At 38.5% G+C, this 21,058-nt stretch overlaps 2 protein-coding genes across 2 annotated transcripts in view; one reads left to right on the top strand and one right to left on the bottom strand.

Moving 5' to 3' along the window:
* The first annotated feature begins 1,583 nt into the window (after positions 1-1,583).
* Positions 1,584-21,058, top strand: part of SUMO1 (small ubiquitin like modifier 1) — a 28,813-nt gene continuing 9,338 nt past the window's right edge. Inside the window, exons 1-3 of the mRNA XM_049615167.1 lie at positions 1,584-1,852; positions 16,013-16,087; positions 20,021-20,098. Of these exons, the coding sequence (XP_049471124.1) occupies positions 1,841-1,852; positions 16,013-16,087; positions 20,021-20,098 (165 nt within the window). The 5' untranslated portion in view covers positions 1,584-1,840. The remainder of the gene's footprint in view (positions 1,853-16,012; positions 16,088-20,020; positions 20,099-21,058) is intronic.
* Positions 10,717-11,329, bottom strand: LOC125911304 (60S ribosomal protein L21-like). Its single transcript, XM_049615166.1, has one exon. The coding sequence runs from the start codon at positions 11,259-11,261 to the stop codon at positions 10,779-10,781; it is 483 nt and encodes a 160-aa protein (XP_049471123.1). The 5' UTR covers positions 11,262-11,329; the 3' UTR covers positions 10,717-10,778.

The raw sequence follows: 21,058 nt of genomic DNA on the forward strand, positions 1-21,058 counted from the left end.
TAGTGGGCACGAAATGGTACTTCACTGCAGTTTTAATATGCATTTCTCTGATGGTTAATGATGTTGAATATCTTTCCATGTCCATTTCTCCATTTGCATATCTCATTAGGAGCAATGTCTAGTCAGATCTTTTGTCCATTTAAAAATTGTTTCATTGTATTATTGGGGTGCCCGGGTGGTTAAGCATCTGACTCTTGATTTCAGCTCAGGTCATGATCTCATGGTCATGAGTTTGAGCCCTACATTGGGCCCTTCACTCACAGTTCAGAGCTTGCTTGGGTCTCTCTGTCTCCCTCTCTCTTTGCCCCTCCCCTGCTCACACTCTCTGTCAAAAATAAACATTTAAAAAAATTATATTATTTATCTTTTTATGATTGAATTGTAATAGTTCTTTATGTATTCTGAATATGAGGTCCTTATCAGATATATTATTTGCAAATATTTTATTCATTCTTCAGATTTTTTCAACACGAAAGACAGTTTTTAATTTTGATGAAGTTTTATTTATTTTTGTTTGGTTGCTTCCATTTTTGGTGTCATATCTAAGAATCCATTGCCTAATCAAAGGTCTAGAAGATTTATGCCTGTTTTCTCCTAAGAGTTTTAAGTTTTGGCTCTTACATATAGGCCTCTGATCCATTTAATTTTTCATATGTTGTGAGGTAGTGATCCAAATTCACTCTTTTCCATGTGGATATCCAGTTGTCCCAGTAACATTTGTTGAAAGACTTCTTTTACCATTAAATTGTCTTGGTATTCTTGTCAAAAATTAATCAATGTATGAGGGTTTGATTTAATTCCAGATTCTCAATTTTATTTCATTTACCTAGATCCTTATCTTCTACCCTATGCCAGTAGGGCCACTGTATTTTAAAGATGAAATTATGGGGCGCCTGGGTGGCTCAGTCAGTTGGGCGACCGACTTCGGCTCAGGTCATGATCTCATGGTCCGTGAGTTCAAGCCCCGCATCCGGCTCTGTGCTGACAGCTCAGAGCCTGGAGCCTGTTTCAGATTCTGTGTCTCCCTCTCTCTCTCTGACCCTCCCCCGTTCATGCTCTGTCCCTCTCTGTCTCAAAAATAAATAAATGTAAAAAAAAAAATTAAAAAAAAAATAAAGATGAAATTATGTAAGAATCATTTTTTAGCTCAGAGCAACCAATTCTAGAGTTGGAATTACCTCCTCCTCCCTACCAGTTTAGAACTTTCCCAAGAATCTCTTTCATCAGTAGCCATCAAGATTGTGTCCAATGGGATCGTTTTGTTTTGTTTTGCTTTTTGAAAAATCAAGGTCATGTGTCAGGCCAGGTGGCTGATTAACCACAAGTTATCTCTAAGGTAAGAAGTACTGGTATTCAATAGAATTTATTTAGGGAAGTTGACGACCAAAGCCAGGAAGGGACAATAGAAATATCTTGGCTCAGCTTTCCAAAACGTGCAAGGTGTCGGAGGGGTGGGAGTGCGGGCTGTCAGTACGGTTCCAAACAGTGAGACTGGGGACCGGGAACTTCTCCCCTGGAGTACAGGCTCCGGACGGAGGCGAAGGGTCGTCAGTAGAGCTGGGGAGACTGGTGTTAATTCACTCGCGCTACCACCAATAAAGCAGCTCTCCGGCCTCCCGCCTCCCGGCAGCTTCCCCCACCCGTTTTCCCGCCTCGCCTTTCCTCTTTTCCCGATCCCTCCTCCCAACGCGTAGCGGAAGTGACGCGACGCGTAGCGGAAGTCCCTCCAGCCGCGGTGTTGTGCTGTGGGGAAAAGAGACGGATTTGTAAACCCCGGAGCGAGGTTCTGCCTACCCGAGGCCGCTGCTGTGCGGAGACCCTGGGTGAAGCCACCGTCACCATGTCTGACCAGGTACCGGACTGGGAGCGGTCTGATAGCAGTGGCCGAGTCCTTACTCGGTTGGTGCGCCTGCCTCTCGGCTGGGGCCGGGGATGGAGGCGCGGGGGAGGGGAGCACGGAATGGGGGAGGGGGCGGCCGGTGGGGACTCGGCCGGAGAGGGAGGGGAGTGGACTAGTGTTGGAGTCGCTGGGGCCTGCAGCGGGCCTCCGGGAGCCGCCCTTGCTCCTCTCCCGGCCTGCTCATTACCCCCCCTCCCCCCCCCGCCCCAGCGTCTGTGATCGCGGCCTCCCTCGAGTCGTTCCCCCTTCTTTTTCCGGGGTCGGCCAGGTGCAGAGCCCAGCTTCAGCTTCCCTGAGAGGGTCCCTGGGGAACATGTCTGTCTCCCTGTCCTGGGGACTGACTGTAGAAGCAGGGCCCTAGGCCCCAGTTATGTAACGGGAGACCATCCCAGCCCGGGAGGCTCTGTGGCCCTGAAAAGCGGGTGGACTCCACTTTTTGGTTCTCGGTGTTTAGGTTGTCCAGGAGTGGGGACGTGGGGGCGGGAGACGTCTGGTGTTGCTGGGAACCTAAAAAGCTCTGCTTTCTGTTCGGATTGCAGCTTGGGTAGGGCCGCCGCTGCTCTGCTGAGTCTTTGCAGTGTGTTGGTGCAGAGCTGTCGCCTCTTTTCTTGTACTTTCCCATTTCTTACTCGGGATTGGTTCAGAAACTCTCCAGTTGTAAGAGAGCACTCAGAATAACCAAGAAACAAAGTAGAAAGAAACTGCTAGGGCAACATTTCATCTGGGCATTAACCTGAAGCTGACTGATACTTTTGAAGGAAAGGATAGGAAAACTCAATGTAGAGCAGTTGCATAACATTCACAGAAAGCTGCCTATTATGGCAAAGTGCTCCATCTCAGTGTTAATATAAAAAATTTACTTGGGATTTGCACTCGATCAGGAGTGTTCAGTTTTGCTTGGTAAGTTTTTCTTCCTCATCCTTTTTCAGTTAACCATGTTTATGGCTAGTTTTTAATTCATAACGTTTGTGTCTGGACTTCGTTTTGTTTGCTCAGATGACTGTGACTTTTTAAAGTCTCTTTGGATCTTTCGCTTGATTAATGATATTTATCTAGAAAAGTTATTTTTCATTTAACTCCATAATGTACTTGCACTTTTAAATTTAACACACTTGTTTCCCTGGCTTTTAACCCGGTTCAGTTTTGTACCAGTTTGTGAAAGCAAGTGAGGCTTTTGTGGATTTGTACTATTGTGCAAAATGTACGTTGGTATTTTTAAAGCTTAATCATAATCTAGATTAATTTTGGATGGCTCTTAACAATCTAGACTAATTCCCAAGTTGGTATGGGAATTATAAGTGGCATTATAAGTATCTCCCTGGATAGTTGTTTACTTGGTTACCAGGGAGGAAAGAACAGGTGTAAATGCTTAGTTTCATCAGCCTTTTTTATTTTGATGCTAGGAAGCATGTTGAAATTTACTATAGTCTGATGAAAGAGCAATGTACAGAAAGAATTATAAACTAAATTACAGAATTTATTGCTCCAGTCATTGAATTCCAGTCATTGAGAGAGACATGAAAGAAGAAATAAAGGACCTAGTACACTAACAGGTGGCCAGAAGTTCTTTAGATTCTGTTTCAGAAGGTCTTTGAGGCCAAAACTATTCATGATAATACTAGGACATTGTTTGTCTTTTTCACTCTGATCCTTTCCTGTGTTTTCAGTGGCGTTTTTTAAACACTAACGTGGCCTGTGATATCACAACAGATTGAAATGTAGAAGCAGATGTGAAAATCTAGCTGCTGTTAAGCCAGACGTTAAAGAGATTTGCAAAAATGCAAAATAGTGCTGTTCTTCTCACTGGAAAAAACTGCTGTTCTTCTCATTTTATTTTCAATAAAAATATATTATTTGTTAATATATAGTGGGGCTTTTTAAACGGATAATTAAAACATTTCTCAGTTTCAATGTCTAACTGTAAACCCGAATAAATATAACTAACCTAACAAAAGCTTTATGGAGTTCCAAATAACTTTTTAAGAGTATAAGAGTCCTGAGACCAAAAAGTTTGAGAACTGTTCCTCCATTCTGTTTAACTAGCATCATTATTAATAATCAAGACCCAGTACAGTTTCAGTGTTGGGTGCTAAGGATTTAAAGAGGTATGAAGCTGAACTCTTACCCTTAAGAGGCTTATGAGCAAGAATAAGAATCTCAAGTTATTACTGTGCAATATCAGCAGCACGAGACTGACCCACTGTCCCCAAGAGACAATCTTAACTTAAACCAGGCTCTTTAAGGAGGATGCATTTTCTGAGGCACGTCTCAGAAATTTGTTATCTGGCGCTAAGACATTGCAGCTGAGTAACAATTTTAGGTTAAAATACAGGTGGACGTTAAAATCACACAAGACTTGAATTGCTGGGTTTTCTGTTGATGAGTGAAAAATTATTTTGTGAATTTGAGTAAAATACCTTTCCTGTAATTTTAACAATTGCCAGCATTATCTAGTGGATTTGTGAACCATTGCTGAATAATCGTCTACAAGAGGTTCTAAACCTAAAGTTCATGGGCCCTAAAGGCTGAAAATCATTGAAATTGTATGGGGCGTTTTGTTATTTTTACATGTGTATTTTTCTTTTAATTTATTTTGAGAGCAAGTGTGTGAGCACAAGCGGGGGAGGGACAGAAAGAGAGGGAGAGAGAGAATCCCAAGCAGACTCCACACTGTTAGCACAGAGCTCTACGTGGGGCTTGAACTCACAAACCATGAGATCATGACCTGAGCTGAAATCAAGAGTTGGATGGCTAACCGACTGAGCCTCCCAGGTGCCCTGGTATGTGTGTATTTTTTTAGGGAGAAAAGGCTTATAGCTTTCATCAGAGGTACATGATCTCTCAAAAAGGATAAAGACAATCCTTTAACCGATAGTAGATCTCATTGGGTGCTCTCCTTTGCCTGATCTCAAGCAAATCTAAGCACTTACATAGAACCAGAAGCTTGCTATCAAAATTGGTGTGGGTAATTTGTACAAATATTTTCCCTTTTTTCTTCCCTTTATTCAAGTTTATAGTGTTCCCGCCATGCCCAAATCATCAAAGGCAGCATGGACTTCAGCTCTTTAATTCAGGTCTATTAATTTGTAATAATTAGATGACTGATTTACTTCAAATGCTAACTATTGTAAGTAAGCACGTTCACTCTCCCCACCCCCACCTCAGAGAGAAACTGAATGATTTTCTTTTATTTTCCTTTTAGTCAAGGATTTGGAAGCATTATGTAGTTCTGGTTATCTGTTGGTACCTTACAAACTACCTCAAAACTTAGAGGCTTAAAATAAGTTTTCTATTTTGCTCATATATCTGCAATTTGGGCAGCCCTGTGGGCTGGACTTAACCATTGCTCCTTGTTGTGTAGGGCCTCAACTGGGATTACATGGTTGGGCGCTGGAATGGATGGGCTCTTCATAAAGTCACAAGGCCTCTCTTAGTGGTTTCACCATGTGTTTTGCTCAGCATAGGAACCCCAGAATATTGAGCTATGGCAGCTCAGGGCTCATAAGAGTGTAAATGTTCCCAGAGAACCCTGGCTGGAAACCTCAAGCTTCCTAGGACCTAGCCTTGGAAGTCACTTCTGTAGTCTGTTGGTCAGGCAGATCACTAAGGCCAAACCAAATTCAAGGGAAAGGCATTTATTTATTTATTTATTTATTTGGGGGATCTAATTGACCTGTAATATGTTAGTTTCAGGTATACAACATAATGATTTGATATTTGATGTATGTAATGTGAAATCATGATCATAAGTCTAATTAACATCCATCACCACACAGTTACAATTTTTTTTTCTTGTGATGAGAATTAAATCTCTTAGCAATTTTCAAATATGCAGTACAATATTAGCTGTAGTCAACAAGGGAAAGGCATTTAGACTTCATTTCTCAATGGGAAGAGTAACAAAGAATTCATAGGTATCTTTAATCTGCGACATTAATTGTATTTCTTCTGTCAGGATTGCATTATTCCCTGCAATATTCTTTGTATCTTCCTGTTGTTGATGTTTACTTATCTTACTGTTAGCTTGCGATAGTAGGAGAATATGATGAATTGGGTATATATTAAAATTAATAATTATGTATACTACTATTTATATGTTAAAAACTGTAACTATAACTTAAGCATGTAGTGATACATACAGTAAGCATTGCATGCCCCGGGAGAGGATTGATAGATATATTCTATTTTCTCCCTGATAGATACATGAGGTGCTGTTAGTGGATGTTGCAAACATAAAAGTTATTAATAAAACATTGCAAATAAAATGTTACCTAAACAATATTTAATAGTATTTTGAAAACAGAGTATGATTGTAATGGTTGTAGTACTCGTGAAGGTAGATGAGTAGTTCAAATTCAAAACTATAAAGCCATTGTCAAATAGGTCTTCATACCTTTTAGCCCCCTTAGCATTTAGAATGTCTTTTATATTAGCAATAATTGCATCCCAGATAAACCTCATTGACTGTGATACTGCCAGCAAAGCTGAGAATGTCTCTGTTATAGCTTTTTTTAAAAAAATGTTCATTTCAGAGAGAGAGTGAGCACAAGTGGGAGAAGGACAGAGAGGGAAAAAGAGAATCCCAGGCAGGCACTGTGTTGAGTGCAGAACCCAATGTGGGGCTTGATCCCATGAACCGTGCATGAGATCATGACCTGAACCAAAATCAAGAGTTGGACGCCTAACTGACTGAGTCACCCAGGTGCCCCTCGACTATAGTTTTTATATATAGTGTTAAAATTATTTACTTAAGTGTTCTTCTCCATTAGAATGCTTTTGAAGGTCAGGAATCAGGCTTTTTTATTCATCCTTTTTTCTTGAAGTGCCCAGCACAGTGACTGGATACTTAGTTTTTTTGAAGGAATGACTGGTCAGATTCATTCATTTAAACAAGTTATTTATTGAATGTTCTAGGCACCATTCTAAGCCCTAGAATTGGAGGGTTGCCTCAGAAACTTGAAGCAACTGGTATCTTCCTCCTCTTCTTTTAGCCTCCGTGATGTTTTGTTATTGAGGAAGAGTTGGTTGTCATGGAGTAGTTTTCTTTTCATGGTGATTTTACATTACTTCTTGATCTTTACTTCTACTAACAATAGACCTGGAAACTTTATTTCTAAGATCTAATCATTTGTTTCTTCCAGAACATTAGAATTATTGTGGATAATTTTCTCTAAGATAGGTTTAATATCCCATTTTAGAATTTTCTGAAATTGTGGTTTTTGGGAAGTAGATAATTTTTGATATTCTGCTTCTTTAAAAAAGTCATGAGTATGGGGCTACTGGGTAGCTCAGTCAGTTAAGCGTCCGGCTTCGGATCAGGTCATGATCTTGCATTTGGTGAGTTTGAGCCCTGCATTGGACTCAGTGTTAACAGCTCAGAGCCTGGAGCCTTCTTTGGCTTCTGTGTCTCCCTCTCTCTCTGCCCTCCCCGCTCATGCTCTGTCTCTCTCTCAAAAAAATAAACATTTAAAAAAAATCTTTAAAAAGTCATGGGTACATTCTCACATCTACTATTGAGCACCTTACTTTTACAGTTAAAACATTTTTAAAAAATCTATTTTAAGTAATGCCTATACCCAATGTGGGGCTCGAACTCATGACCCCAAGGTCAAGAGTTGAATGCTCTTCTGACTAAGCCATCCAAGTGCCCCTTACTTTTACAGTTTAAATTGTGGATATTCCTGCAACATAACTTAGGTTATTTAAAGATGTGTTATATTTATTATACTTTTTTATTTTGATCATTCTTTTGGTCAGTTGCTTTTACTGAGCTAGTGAGAATCTGTAGGAAAAGTGGAGTTCTGTTTGCTGGACTCTGTCTGTTTTCAATATCTAGGCACAGTTATTTTTCAAGATTTTACCAAAGATTGATATATGTATCAAAAAGTGCACATAAATGCATAGCTTGCTGAATTTTGACAAACTGATCACATTCATGCAGCCAGTACTCAGATTAAGATCCTCTGCCCTGACTACTAATTAGATTAGTTTTGCTTGTTTTTAGACATTATAATGTTACGTAAATGGAGTCATATGGTATATACTTCTGTATTCGACTGTCTTTTGCTCAGCATTGTTAGATTCGTCCCTATTATTGTGTTCTTAAATTGCATTGCTAATTATATTCCATTGTGTGACTGTACCACAGTTCTCCACCCTGGTTTTGATGCACAAGGAGGTAGTTTTCTAGGTTCTGTTTTTTTTTCTTTTAATGTTTATTTAAATTTTGAGAGAGAAAGAATGCGTTCGCACAAGCAGGGGAGGGGCAGAGAGAGAGGGCGACAGAGGATCTGAAGTGGGCTCTGCACTGACAGCGGAAAGCCCGATGCGGGGGCTTGAACTCATGAACTGTGGGATCATGACCTGAGCCAAAGTCAGTTGCTTAGCCAGCTGAGCCATTCAGGTACCCTAGGTTCTGTTTTTAACATAAGACAAATGATACCTATTTACAGTACCTCCTATGTCAGTTTGGATTTCTTTTGGGCCGAGTAACAGAAAACGTGTTATATAGTAGGTTAAACAAGTATGTGTTTATTTTTCTCATGAAATGAGAAGTCTGGGGGAGCCTGGGTGGCTCAGTTGGTTAAGTGACTCTTGATTTCAGCTCAGGTCACGATTTCAGGGTCGTGGGATTGAGCCCCACGTTGGGCTCTGTGCTGAGTGTGGAGCCTGTTTAGGATCCTCTCTTTCCCTCTGCCCCTTACCTCTCCCCCACTCACACATTCTGTCTCTCAAAAAAAAAAAAAAAAAAAAAAAAGGAAGTCTAGACCTAAGTAGTTCAGGGCTGGTAAGGCAGCTCCACAATGCCTTCGTACTCTTTTCTCCCCCATCCATAACAGATGTTTTCACCCTCATGCCTGTCTCCTGTGGGCACAGAGAAGTTGCTTTGTGTATTTGTTCCAGGTAGGAGAAAGAGATGGAGCAAAGGGAAAAAGTATGCGCCAACAACAAATCTGTCAGTGTTTTTTATCTCATTGGCTGGCACTGTGTCACGTGGCCGTAATAGAAGCTGAGAAATATGCTTTTTGGCTGGACATACCTAGGCTTCCCTTTGTAAGGAAAATGGAGAAAAGGGATATTGGATAGGTAATTAACAATGTCTGCCAACCTCTAAATGTGTTTGCTGGTACTTTTGTATACAGTCAAGCCAGTTTGTTCCAAGCTTTGTGTAGGTCCGTAGTCTAGGCTCAAAGAGTGGTTTGCACAACCAATGTGATTTTCAATTACAATTTTTAGTTCTTGGTAAGTTGCACATCTAGTGTTTAATCACCGTTCTAGAGTTGAATGTAAATTTGCAGAAGATCCAGTGTCCGGACAGCTTGACTTAAATGTTGAGGTTATGGAGCTAGGTCTGGTTGGTTCCATTCCAGATTTCCAGTACTGTGTCTTAAGTTTGAACACACAGCATGAATCTGAAAATGTATGTTTATTTTGTGTTTTTAGAATTGTGGTAAATCCATTGAAATAGGAGGGGGCTGATGTTATTGTATTTTGGGTTTTATATCTTTTAATAATGGGTGTAAGAGAATTTACAACTTGAGCTATGTTGAATTTTTTTCATTAGGAAATAAAATGAAATAAACTGAAGAATTCTAGTCAGACCTGTGGTTAACAGATTTTTTGATACTTTGAGTGATTGCATTTTCTGTGAAAGGTTTTATGGAAAACTTTAATATGTATGTAATTATATCCATATACCCATCTCCTGGCCTATTTTATTTCATCTACATTACATTGCTCTAATCTACTCCCTCATAGTCTGAAGACAATCCCAGGTGTATAATTTCATCATAAATATTTCAGTATGTACCTGATATGTGATAATAGTTATCACACCTTAAAAAATGAGCAGATTTGTTAATGTCCTCAAATAAGAGTAAATATATTCTTTGTTTTGGGGTTTCCCCAGAATCTCCCCACCTCCTTTCAGAAGAATGAACAACTCTTGTGTAGCTGGAAGGGTCATTGACAGATGGGAGGTAGTTAAGTGTGATGTCCTTTCATGTGATTAAATTGTAAACATACAGATTGCCAGTGCCCCTAAGCAGAGTTCTTGTTCTTTCGACTTTGAAATGGCACAGTAAAATTCTCATGAATTTTGTATGTTTGTAAATGGATTTTGTACATTTGTTGTGTTTTTCATTCTTTCCAGCCTAATTCTCTTTCCAAATCCAACCATCTTCTATTTACAAGCTATTCCCTCTATGGCTTGGAAAGAAAAGTTGATAGTGCCTGTAACGTGGTAAATTCCTTTATCATTCCAGTTACCATGATTCAGGCTCTGGATGACACAAACCTGAAAATTTAGAGGTTTTTAGTTCCTTTCTTTGATCTTGTACGTATATTTACTTTTCTTTCCATTTACCTGTTTCTTCTGTTCTAGGGCTGTGTATCCTTTCCAGCCGAATCAACCAGCCCTCTCTGGGAGTCTCTTTTCTCTGATGACCTAGTGTCCCAGAGCCAGTGCTGAATGCTTTCACTGTTTTGTAGCTAGTGTGCCATACCATTCTGTATTGGCTGCTTTTTCACAGGGGACAGAAGGAAAGAAGACATACAAAAGACACTGAGATCACTGGAAATGATCATTGGCCTTTTTTGGCCAAGATCTTCTCATTTTTCAGACTAGTTTGTCAAAAGAAAAAAAGATAGTACATGAAAAGCTGGATGACTGCATTAAGCAAGCATGAGGCTATTAAACAAGTGGTATAGATGATATTGCCATAGTGCTTCAGAGTTGGGAAGAGATCACCAAAATGTAGTGACTAGGGAAAGTGGTAACTTATTTTTGGAAATTTCATATCCTGATTGTTCACGTGTTCTTTTTTTTTTTTTTTTTTTTTTTTTACAGTCTTGATGTCTTTTTTTTTTTTTACATTTATCACACCATGAATTCATAGGGAATGGGTTCCAATAGCTCAGGCTCCTTTCCATTGGTTCTCACAAAGTGTGCTTCTCTTTGTGGGGCAGGCTGGCGCTTCAGTTGAACCCAAGTACCTTTCTCCTTGGCTTCCTTGTTTTTCTGATCATTTTCCTTCACACGCTTCAGGAAGCTGTCTCGGCTCTTTGAGTGCTTAATGTGCTCGATACGTACATTAATTCTCTTAGCAAGAATCTTGCCCTTAACTTGTTTGTTTACAACAATGCCAACAGCATGCTGGGTAACATTGTAGACTCTTCCGGTTTTGCTATGGTAACATTTGTGGGGCATTCCTTTTTGAACAGTGCCCATTCCCTTGATGTCCACAATATCACCTTTCTTGTAGATTTGCATGTATGTTGCCAAAGGAACAACTCCATGTTTTCTAAAAGGCCTAGAGAACATATAGCGAGTACCTCTCCTCTTTCCCTTTGTGTTGGTCATTTTGGTGAATTACTGGAAGATGGCGGTTCCGGCCGAAAGGAAGGCTGTTCACATGTTCTTATGCAGTTGAAGTGAATTATCTTGTATTTCCAACTGTGACTATAAAAAACTGAAAGGATTTAGTAAGATTTTGTGGGGTGATACAGAAAATAATGTTGTCTCTTTGATTCAACAGCATTAAGTAGCCTAGTATTTGCCTGGCATTACAGAAATTATAAAGATGAAAAAACTTGGGTCCTCTCCTTGTAAACTTGTAGGGAAGTCAAGACATACAAAACTGTCACAGAAAACATTAACTTATTTAACAAGAATATTGAATATCTTCAAAGAACCAGCCACTGTGCATGATCAGAAATAAAGTAAGCCAGTGAGGAACTCAATCTGGTAGAAGATACAAATAGGCCAACATGTGGTTATAATAGATAAAAGTAAGCATGGGGATGTTTAAGAGGGTGATTAGAGAAATCAGTTTGTAGGAAGTGATGCCTGAGTGAAAGGAAAATAGGGTAAGAAAGGGCTTCTAAGCAGAGGTGATTAACAGGTATAGATATGATGAAGATAAGGTAGAGGTGATATGTGTAAGGGATTGTAGATCAATATGGCTGGAGCAAAGGATATTATTAGCAAGAGAGATAGGAGATTAAGGCTGGATTGCTAGCTGGGACCAGTACATGAAGTACCAGTGTATGTCAGCTAAGAAGTTTGAATTTAAGATTCTGCCTGAAGATTATGGGCAGATAGTATTGCATTTTAGAGAGGTGGCTCTGGTGGTAGTTGGAGAATTGAAGGGAGCAAGACTGGGGAGATCTGTTGCAGTAATATTAAGGAACAACAATGAATACCTGAAATAAGGCAGTGGAATGGAGAGAAGAATAAACTTGAGAGCCACTAAGGGATAATAACATTGTCAGAAGGATGGATGATTAAGTGTGAGATTTAAGAGAGGAAGTCTAGCTAAAGATGACACCTGAGTTTCTGTTTTGGACAGTTGAGTGTATGGTAACCGTTTTTTTGTAATTGAGAGTCCAGGAGGAAATTTGTTTTGTTTTGTTTTTTTAATGTGGTTTTCAGGAAGAGGAGTTAAAATTTACAGAGGAGTTGGAAATAATGCATTCAGTTTTAGGTACTTACATTTGGGTACCCATGGGACATCTAAAGTGGAGATACTCAAGCATTTGGATAAATGAATGAAAAACTCAGAAAAGTCAGGTTGGAGAGGATGACTGTGAGTCATTAGGATCTCAGAGGTAGTTGGAATCATGGGTCACCCAAGAGAGAAGGCAGAAGATTGAGGACCTGGAATCCAGAGGAGACTCCCAGCATTTAAGGAAATAGCCAAGATAAGGAGAGAATGGAATCTTGGAGGCCAAAGGTCGAGAGTTTTCAGGGAAGAAATCATTAAGTGTCTATTCTGTTACTGTTAAAAATGAGATTTGAAATTGTCCAATAAATTCAGCAATAAGGAGTTGAACTAGTAACCTTGATGAGAGCATTATCAAGTGGAATGGTGAAATATAAACCAGATTTTGTGAGTTCAAGGGTGAAAGTGGAGACAGTTAATGCTGACTACTCTTGTAAGAAGCTTAAAGAAAAAGATGAGGACAACAACTAGAGAAGATAGTCAAGAAGGGAGTATTTTATTTTTAATTTTTTAAAATGTTTGTTTATTTTTGAGAGAGAGACAGAGCGTGAACACAGGAGGGGCAGAGAGAGGGAGACACAGAATCCGAAGCAGACTCCAGGCTCCAAGCTGTCAGCACAGAGCCTGACGCAGGGCTTGAACTCACGAACTGTGAGATCATGACCTGAGCTGAAATTGGACACTTAACCAACTGAGACACCCAGGTGTTTAGAGAAAGGAGTATTTTAAAAGTGAAAATAAATGCCATGAAAGGTAAGAATAAATTCCAGATAGGAACATAAAGGAAAATATTAATCCTAGTTGGAAGGTTAGGGGGGTGCTGTGGCTCCTGGAAGAGTTTTTGTTTTGTTTTGCTTTTTTAATCTCCTGGAAGAATTTTGTTTTATTTATTTTTTATTTTAGAGAGAGATTGGGAGCTGGGGGAAGAGAGAACTTCCAGTAGGCTCCCTACTCAGTGCAGAGCCTGACACAGAGTTCGATCCCATGACCCTGGGATCATGACCTGAGCCGAAATCAAGAGTCAGATGATCAACCTACTGAGCCACCGAGGCGCCCTGTTAGAGTTTTTAAAAATGTATTTATTTGTTTTTGAGAGACAGAGCACGAGCAGGGGAGAAGCAGAGAGAGAGGGAGACAAAGCAGGCTCCAGGCTCCGAGCTGTCAGCACAGAGCCCATTGCGGGGCTTGAACTCACAAACCATGAGATCATGACCTGAGCTGAAGTTGGACGCTTAACCAACTGAGCCACCCAGGCACCCCCAGAGTTTTTTAATACTGGACTTCAAATGACATGTGGGATGGATTTCTTTGAGGTGATTTCAGGAAAAGTTGAGGGGAGGAGGTATATTCTAGGTAGTGGAAACAGGGGTTGAAGGTGGAAGAATGCTGATAGACTTTTCAGGAAACAGCAAGTAGTCCAATTTAACCATATCCTCAGGTTTGTAAAGAAAGTGGTAGAAAAATGAGAATTGAGTTTGGTAATGGAAACTGAATTTGGTGGTGTGGAGTTTGGTTCTAGGCCTTAAAGAACTGGGAGCTATTAATGCTTTTTGATAGGAGTAGTTATCCAATTAGAGAAGCTGTAGTTGAGAAAAACAATGTGGAGGAGGGATTGGAGGAGGGGAAAGAACTCTTTTGTCTTTCCTTGAGTAGCCTCTGTAGCCATCTTAGCTAAGAAAACTGGAGCAAAATCACTCCCATTGTACTGATGGATTGCTGCTGGGAGTGGCGATGCTCCTTCGTATTAATTCAAACAACGCTTCCTAACACCCCTTTTCCTCCCAGTTAAAGAGAACTCCGCTTCATTGCTCTTCACTGTGTGGAATAAGCTGTCCTAACCCTCTCTAGATACTTAAAGAAGAAGCAGCTGTTAACTATGAATATAAATTCATAGAAATGTGGTGATGTGACTGTATTTGAAGACAGTCTTCTAGTTTTCAGGTGAAAGACTGTCTCACTAAAGAAGGTTCATTTTGTCTGTTGCCATAATATGCAGTAGTCAGCAAATGTTGAAAGCACTGCAGAATGAAAAACAGGCAAGGACTTACACTAACGAAGTCAATTCTGTTGTCTAAGCATTTCCTTGGACTCTAGCCTGTATCTTAAAGTTAAAAGCTACTTCTAGTTTAAAATGTTCTGTTAAATTTTGAATGTTGAAGAGTTTTAGTTTTAAGTTTCTGGCATGAGGTACACAGGTAATATGGCCCTGTTATTTTACTTGTACAATATAATATGGTTGGTTATATTCTTATCAAGTGTGGATTAACAGAAATTGTTATATATTTAACAGAAGAGCATATGTGTAAATAAGTGGCTGATTTGGTGGCCAAACTAAGGTAAACAGGAAAGCTACTTTTTTTTTTGTTTAGAAAAAAAATTTTTTTAAACATTTATTTTTGAGAGACAGACAGAGTATGAGCAGGGGAGGGGCAGAGAGAGAGGGAGGTACCAGAATTCGAAGCAGGCTCCAGGCTCCAAGCTGTCAGCAAAGAGCCTGATGCGGGGCTCGAACTCACAAACCGTGAGATCATGACCTGAGCCGAAGTCGGACACTTAACCGACTGAGCCACCCAGGTGCCCCAGGAAAGCTACTTTTAATGTACTATTTAGTGAAATTTTCCAAGCTACCTCCTTTAGTAAAATGGCTTTTCTTAGATACTTCATGATGAAATTGTTTTAACTAGTTTATTCTGTTAACTTCATTTTCTTTTCAATATCCCTTAATTAGAAATTATTTTATAACCCTCTTTACTCTCTTCAAATTTTGTCTCCTCTTTCTTTTTCCTACCTACTCTATACTTTTTTCTTATTCCACTTACTACCCTAAGCTTTTTCAGCCAAGCCTAATGTTTTAAAATTGGATAGACTGCTTCAGATAGTCTAAAATAATAGATATAAAATTGATTTGTTTTGATCCTAGAGTACATTAGACCAATATGCTGTTTGATTTTCCTTTCTAAATAGACCTTGCTTATACTAATATGATTAATTTATGTTTTTTAGTATAGTTTTGCAATTGGAATAGTTAACTTCTCTGATAGGCTCTGAAAAGAGAATCTTGGGTTCAGAATGTTTGGTTGATGGAGAATGAACTTCTAATAGGAGTTGACTGTAGGGTAGGTTGTCCTCTGCCCAGCAGAATTAGCACCAAGTGGTAACTTGTTAGAAATGTAGTTACAGCCCTATCCCTCACCTACTGAATAAAAAGCTGGGAGTGGGGCCCAGCAGTTGTTTAAAAAGTCCCTCAGGTGATTCCTATGCATGGTGGGGTCTTAGACGTATCACTATAGATATCACAATAAGAGACCTCTATTTTTTTTTTATCTTTTTTTATTATTATATGAAATTTATTGTCAAATTTTTTAATCTTTTTTTTATTGTTATATGAAATTTATTGTCAAATAAGAGACCTCTATTTTGACTTCTGGAACACTGGTATTTGAAACAGTAATTGAGTTAGGTTTTTTGCTTAATTGGTGTGGCGGAGAAAATAAATGCTGTTTTTATTCTCAAGTACAGATTTTATACTCAGTGAAAGTAATGGGTATTCATAAGTAAGTAATTACAATAGCATATAGGAACTTTATCTTTGAATATACTTTTCTTTCAGGAGGCAAAACCTTCAACTGAGGACTTGGGGGATAAGAAGGAAGGAGAATACATTAAACTCAAAGTCATTGGACAGGTGAGTTTCATTATTTTTCTCCTTTAACTCTCTAAAGTGAGTAATTTCTGATACATAAAAAATGATTTCAGTAAGGCAAATTATTTAAAAATGGCATTTTCATTTACTATACATGCATCTGTTGTGGGAGGTAGAAGAGGCTCATACTGTTCTATTGATCTGCTAGGCAGATTTAGATTATCTTAATTTCTCCAAATAAAAAACTTTTCTTGGTTAGCATGCTTCAGTGGCAAATATAGTAAATACTATTGAGTGATAAAGCTAGGGCCATCCGTAAAAGGGCCTCTCACTAGTCCTTTTACTGACCCCTTTCTCTTTCCTGGCATATCTTTTCCCCAGACTGTATCTTTATTGACCTTTCTTGAGATGTTAACTGATAATTAAGGTTAGTTGAAAATTGTTGGAGGAATGAATCTTCATATAGTAGTTCCCCCTTACCTGCGGCAGTATTTTCCAAGACCTTCATTGAATCCTTGAAACCGTGGATAGTTCTATTTGTACTATGTTTTTTCCTGTACATCCATACCTCTGGTAAAGTTTAATTTGTAAATTAGGCTCAGTAAGAGATTAGCAACAGTAATAATAAAATAGAACAATTATAACTGTATATTGTAATAAGTCATGTGAATGTGATCTCTCTCTCAAAATATCTTACTGTACTATATTCACCCTTGTGATGATATGAGATGATAAAATGCCTACAAGATGAGATGAAGTGAGGTAAGTGATGTAGGCATTGTGATGTAGCATTAGGCTACTACTGACCTACTATGTTTATATTCTTTGTTCATATCCTTTCCCCATTTTCTGTGATTATCTTAACTGATAATTTTTATGAATTTTTTTTAAAGTTAATCTGTTTTGAGAGAGAGAGAGAGCACGAGTGCACAAGTGAGGAAGGGGCAGAGTGAGGGAGAGACAAAATCCCAAGCAGGCTCAGTCTGGCAGTGCAGAGCCTGATGTGAGTTCATGATCTGAGTGGAGATCAACAGTTGGATGCTTAACTGACTGAGCCACCCAGGTGTCCCTTATTTAAAAAATTTTTAATTAATATTTAATTTGTGTACCATAAAAATCACCATTTATTTTATTATTTTTTAAGATTTTATTTTTTTAGGTAATCTCCACCCGATGTGGGGCTTGAACCTACAACCCCAAGATCAAGAGTTGTATGCTCTACCAACTGAGCCAGCTGGGCATACCAGTACTCACCATTTTTACATGTATGATTCAGTGGCCTTTATATATTCCACAAGGATATGCTGTGCACCATTACCACTATTTAGTTCCAGAACATTTTCATCATCCCCAAAAGACATACTCTACTCATTAGCACTATTCCCTATCCTCTCCCCTGCCAGCCTCTAGCAACCACTGATCTATTTTTTGTTTTTATGGATTTGCCTGTTTTGGACATTTCATATAAATGGAATCACATGATATGTGGCCTTTTGTGACTGGTTTCTTTCATTTAATATATTTTCAAAGTTCATCCAAGTTGCAGCATGAATCAGTGTTTTATTCCTTTTTATTGCTGAATAATATTTCTTTGTATGAATATACCAGTTTGTTATCCATTCATTTGTTAAGGGACATTTGGGCTGTTTTATTTCCTCATTTTGGTTATTCTGAATAATTTTGCTCTGAACATCCATGTATAAGTTTTTGTGTGGAGGGATGTGTTTGACTCTCTTGGGTATGTATCTAGGTGTGGAATTACTGGGTCTAATATTCCAGACTTTATTTAACTTTTTGAGGAATTGCCAAACTGTCTTCAGCAGTGGCTTTACCATTTTACATTCCCAGCAACAGCATTGTGTGAAGGTCTGCTTTCTCCATATTCTGGTCAATGCTTGCTCTTATCTTTTTTTAATTATAGTCATCCAGGTGTGTGTGAAGTGGTGTGGCACTATGTATGTATGTATGTAGGTAGGTAATCTCAATACCCAACATGGGGTTCGAACTCACGACCCCGAGAACAAGAGTTGCATGCTCTTCTGACAGCCAGGCGCCCCTCATTGTGCTTTTGTTTTGTAGTTCCCTGATGGCTAATGATGTTTAGCATCTTTTCATGTTCTTATTGGCCATTTGTACATCCTCTTTGAAGAAATGTCTATTCAGATCTTTTTTCCATTTTTAGAAAAATTTTTTAAATTTTTTATGCTTGAGTGAGAGACAGAGCATGAGCGAGGGAGGGGCAGAGCGAGAGAGGGGCAGAGCGAGAGAGGGACACAGAATCCGAAGCAGGTTCCAGGCTCTGAGCTGTCAGCCCAGAGCCCACCGTGGGACTCAAACTCACAGACTGTGAGATCATGACCTGAACCGAAGTCAGATGCTCATCAGACTGAGCCACCCAAGCGCCCCAACAGTTTTTAATTTTGATTAATTGAATTTATTTTTTCTTTTCTTGCTGTGATTTTGGAGTTGTATCTAAGAAACTGTTGCCTAATCCAGGGTCACAGAGATTTATATCTGTAGATTTTTCTAAAATTTTTATGGTTTTAGTTCTTAACATTAAGTTTTTGATGATTTCGAGTACTTTTTGTGTTAGTTTGAGGTAGATTCTAACTTTTTTTTTTTTTTTTTTTGCATGTGGCTATCCATTTGTCTCAAACTACTGTTTGAAAAGTCGATCGTTTTCCCATTGAGTTGGTTGGCATCCTTGCAAAAAATCATTTGACTATAGATATATGTAGCTTTATTTTTAGGCTGTCAGTTTATTCTAACATTGATCTATATGTTCTATGCCATGAATTACACTTTTAAGAATTATTGATTTATGGGAATGCAAACTGGTGTAGCCACTCTGAAAAACAGTATGGAGGTTCCTCAAAAAACTAAAAATAGAACTACTCTACGACCCTGCAATTGCACTACTAGGTATTTATCCAAGGGATACAGGTGTGCTGTTTTGAAGGGGCACATGCACCCCAATGTTCATAGCAGTGCTATCGACATTAGCCTAAGTATGGCAAGAGCCCAAATGCCCATCGAGGATGAATGGATAAAGATGGGCATACATACACAATGGAGTATTACTCTGCAATCAAAAAGAATGAAATCTTGCCATTTGCAACTACATGGGTGGAACTGGAGGGTATTACGCTAAGCGAAATCCATGACCCTGAGATCATGACCTGAGCCTAAATGATGAATCAGATGCTCAACAACTGAGCCACCTAAGCACCCCCCAGTATTGGGTTTTTTTGTTTGTTTGTTTTTTGTTTTGTTTTGTTTTGTTTTTTGGATGGTTGCCTGATGGTTTGTTTGGCAGTCTGGGTAGAAGAAAAGAACCTGGCGCCATAAATTACTTTGACTCACTCAGGTTCTTATTCATGTTACTTATGTGAGAGAAACCAGACTCTGGGGTGACTTTGTGACAGAAATGAATTTCTTGTCTGTTATTTTATGGTATATGCTTCTCTTATAGGTTTGACCACCTTCAACAGTGCTTCAGTTGTTGGGGGGGTACTTTTTGTTTTGAGTTGCTTTTGGGTGTTTGTGATAGTTTAACTTCTCTTTATTTTGAAAATAGAATAGACATGTAACTATGAAGGAATACATTCTTTGATATACATGTTTTTATTTATACTGCTAATTTTAACATCCAGGACAGACTGTAAATTTCTTTTGAAATGGACATTAAGTAACTTTGAGGATGCTTAGAGTATTCTAATAAACCCTGTTAGGAATGTTAAAAAGAATATGTATGTATGTATGTATATATATATATACATATATATATATATATATATATACATACATATATATACACGTATATATATATATTCATGTATTTTAAAAAGAGTATTTCGGTGGGAAAGTGACAGGGTTTATGTTTCTATTTGTACTATATGTATAATTAAATAATTTTTTTCAAGCAAAGCAAATAGTTTACACAAAGGGATAATTATTGTTCTTTCATCTCCTTAGGATAGCAGTGAGATTCACTTCAAAGTGAAAATGACAACACATCTCAAGAAACTCAAAGAATCATACTGTCAAAGACAGGTTTGTATGTAATGATATAAGATACAATGTTTTATATGTCATTAATTTTTCTTGTAAGAAAGGTTGTTAAAAGAAAAATGATCTTTTATTATTTTCACCATTAGCAGCTGAAGGAAAAAACTATACCTTAATTGCCTTTTTCCCCATTGTGGCCCATTTCAGAATTTAAATTCATAAGGTTTGTGGAACTGTTTTGAAAAGTGATTCGGAGTTGTAAAAATAGCTATATGAATATTTCTATTTTAATGGCTTACCAGTGTATGTAACAGTAAAGGCAAGTAATTTTTGGTGATCACTATGAAATTTCCTTGTTTTTAACCAAGGTAGCCATATGTTAAATGTAAGTACTAGTATTATTAGTTTATTATCTTTATATATAGTACTACAGGTTACTGCTAATTACATTATGTATTTTCAACATGAAGGAATTTTCTCTCCTGTAAAAAAATCAGGGGCACCTGGGTGGCTCAGTTGGTTAAGCGTCCAACATCAGCTCAGATCATGATCTCATGGTTCGTGAGTTTGAGCCCTGCGTTGGGCTCTGTGCTCACAACTCAGAGCTTGGAACCTGCTTTAGATTCTGTGTCTCGTCTCTCTTCCCCTGCTCATGCTCTATCTCAAAAAATAAATAAACATTAAAAAATGTTTTTAAATCATAAAGAAGGCTTATTTATTAATATAAATTCTCAGATCCTGGCCTTCATGAGCTCGATTATTAAATCAATAATTCTTTAACCTGCCTGGATTCAAATTCAGGCTCTACTACTGTCTGACTGTGGGATCTTAGACAAGTTATGTGCCTTGTTTCTCCCTCAGTAGAATGGGAACATTATAGTAGTACCTATCTCATGAAGATAACCTACATAAAGCTGTTAACATGCTTAAAAATGCCCAATGAATGTTAATCATTATTATCAATAATATAGAAAATGTAATTGTAATTAGTATTTATAGGAGACA

Source organism: Panthera uncia, assembly GCF_023721935.1.
Source record: "Panthera uncia isolate 11264 chromosome C1 unlocalized genomic scaffold, Puncia_PCG_1.0 HiC_scaffold_3, whole genome shotgun sequence".
Classification (NCBI taxonomy): domain Eukaryota; kingdom Metazoa; phylum Chordata; class Mammalia; order Carnivora; family Felidae; genus Panthera; species Panthera uncia.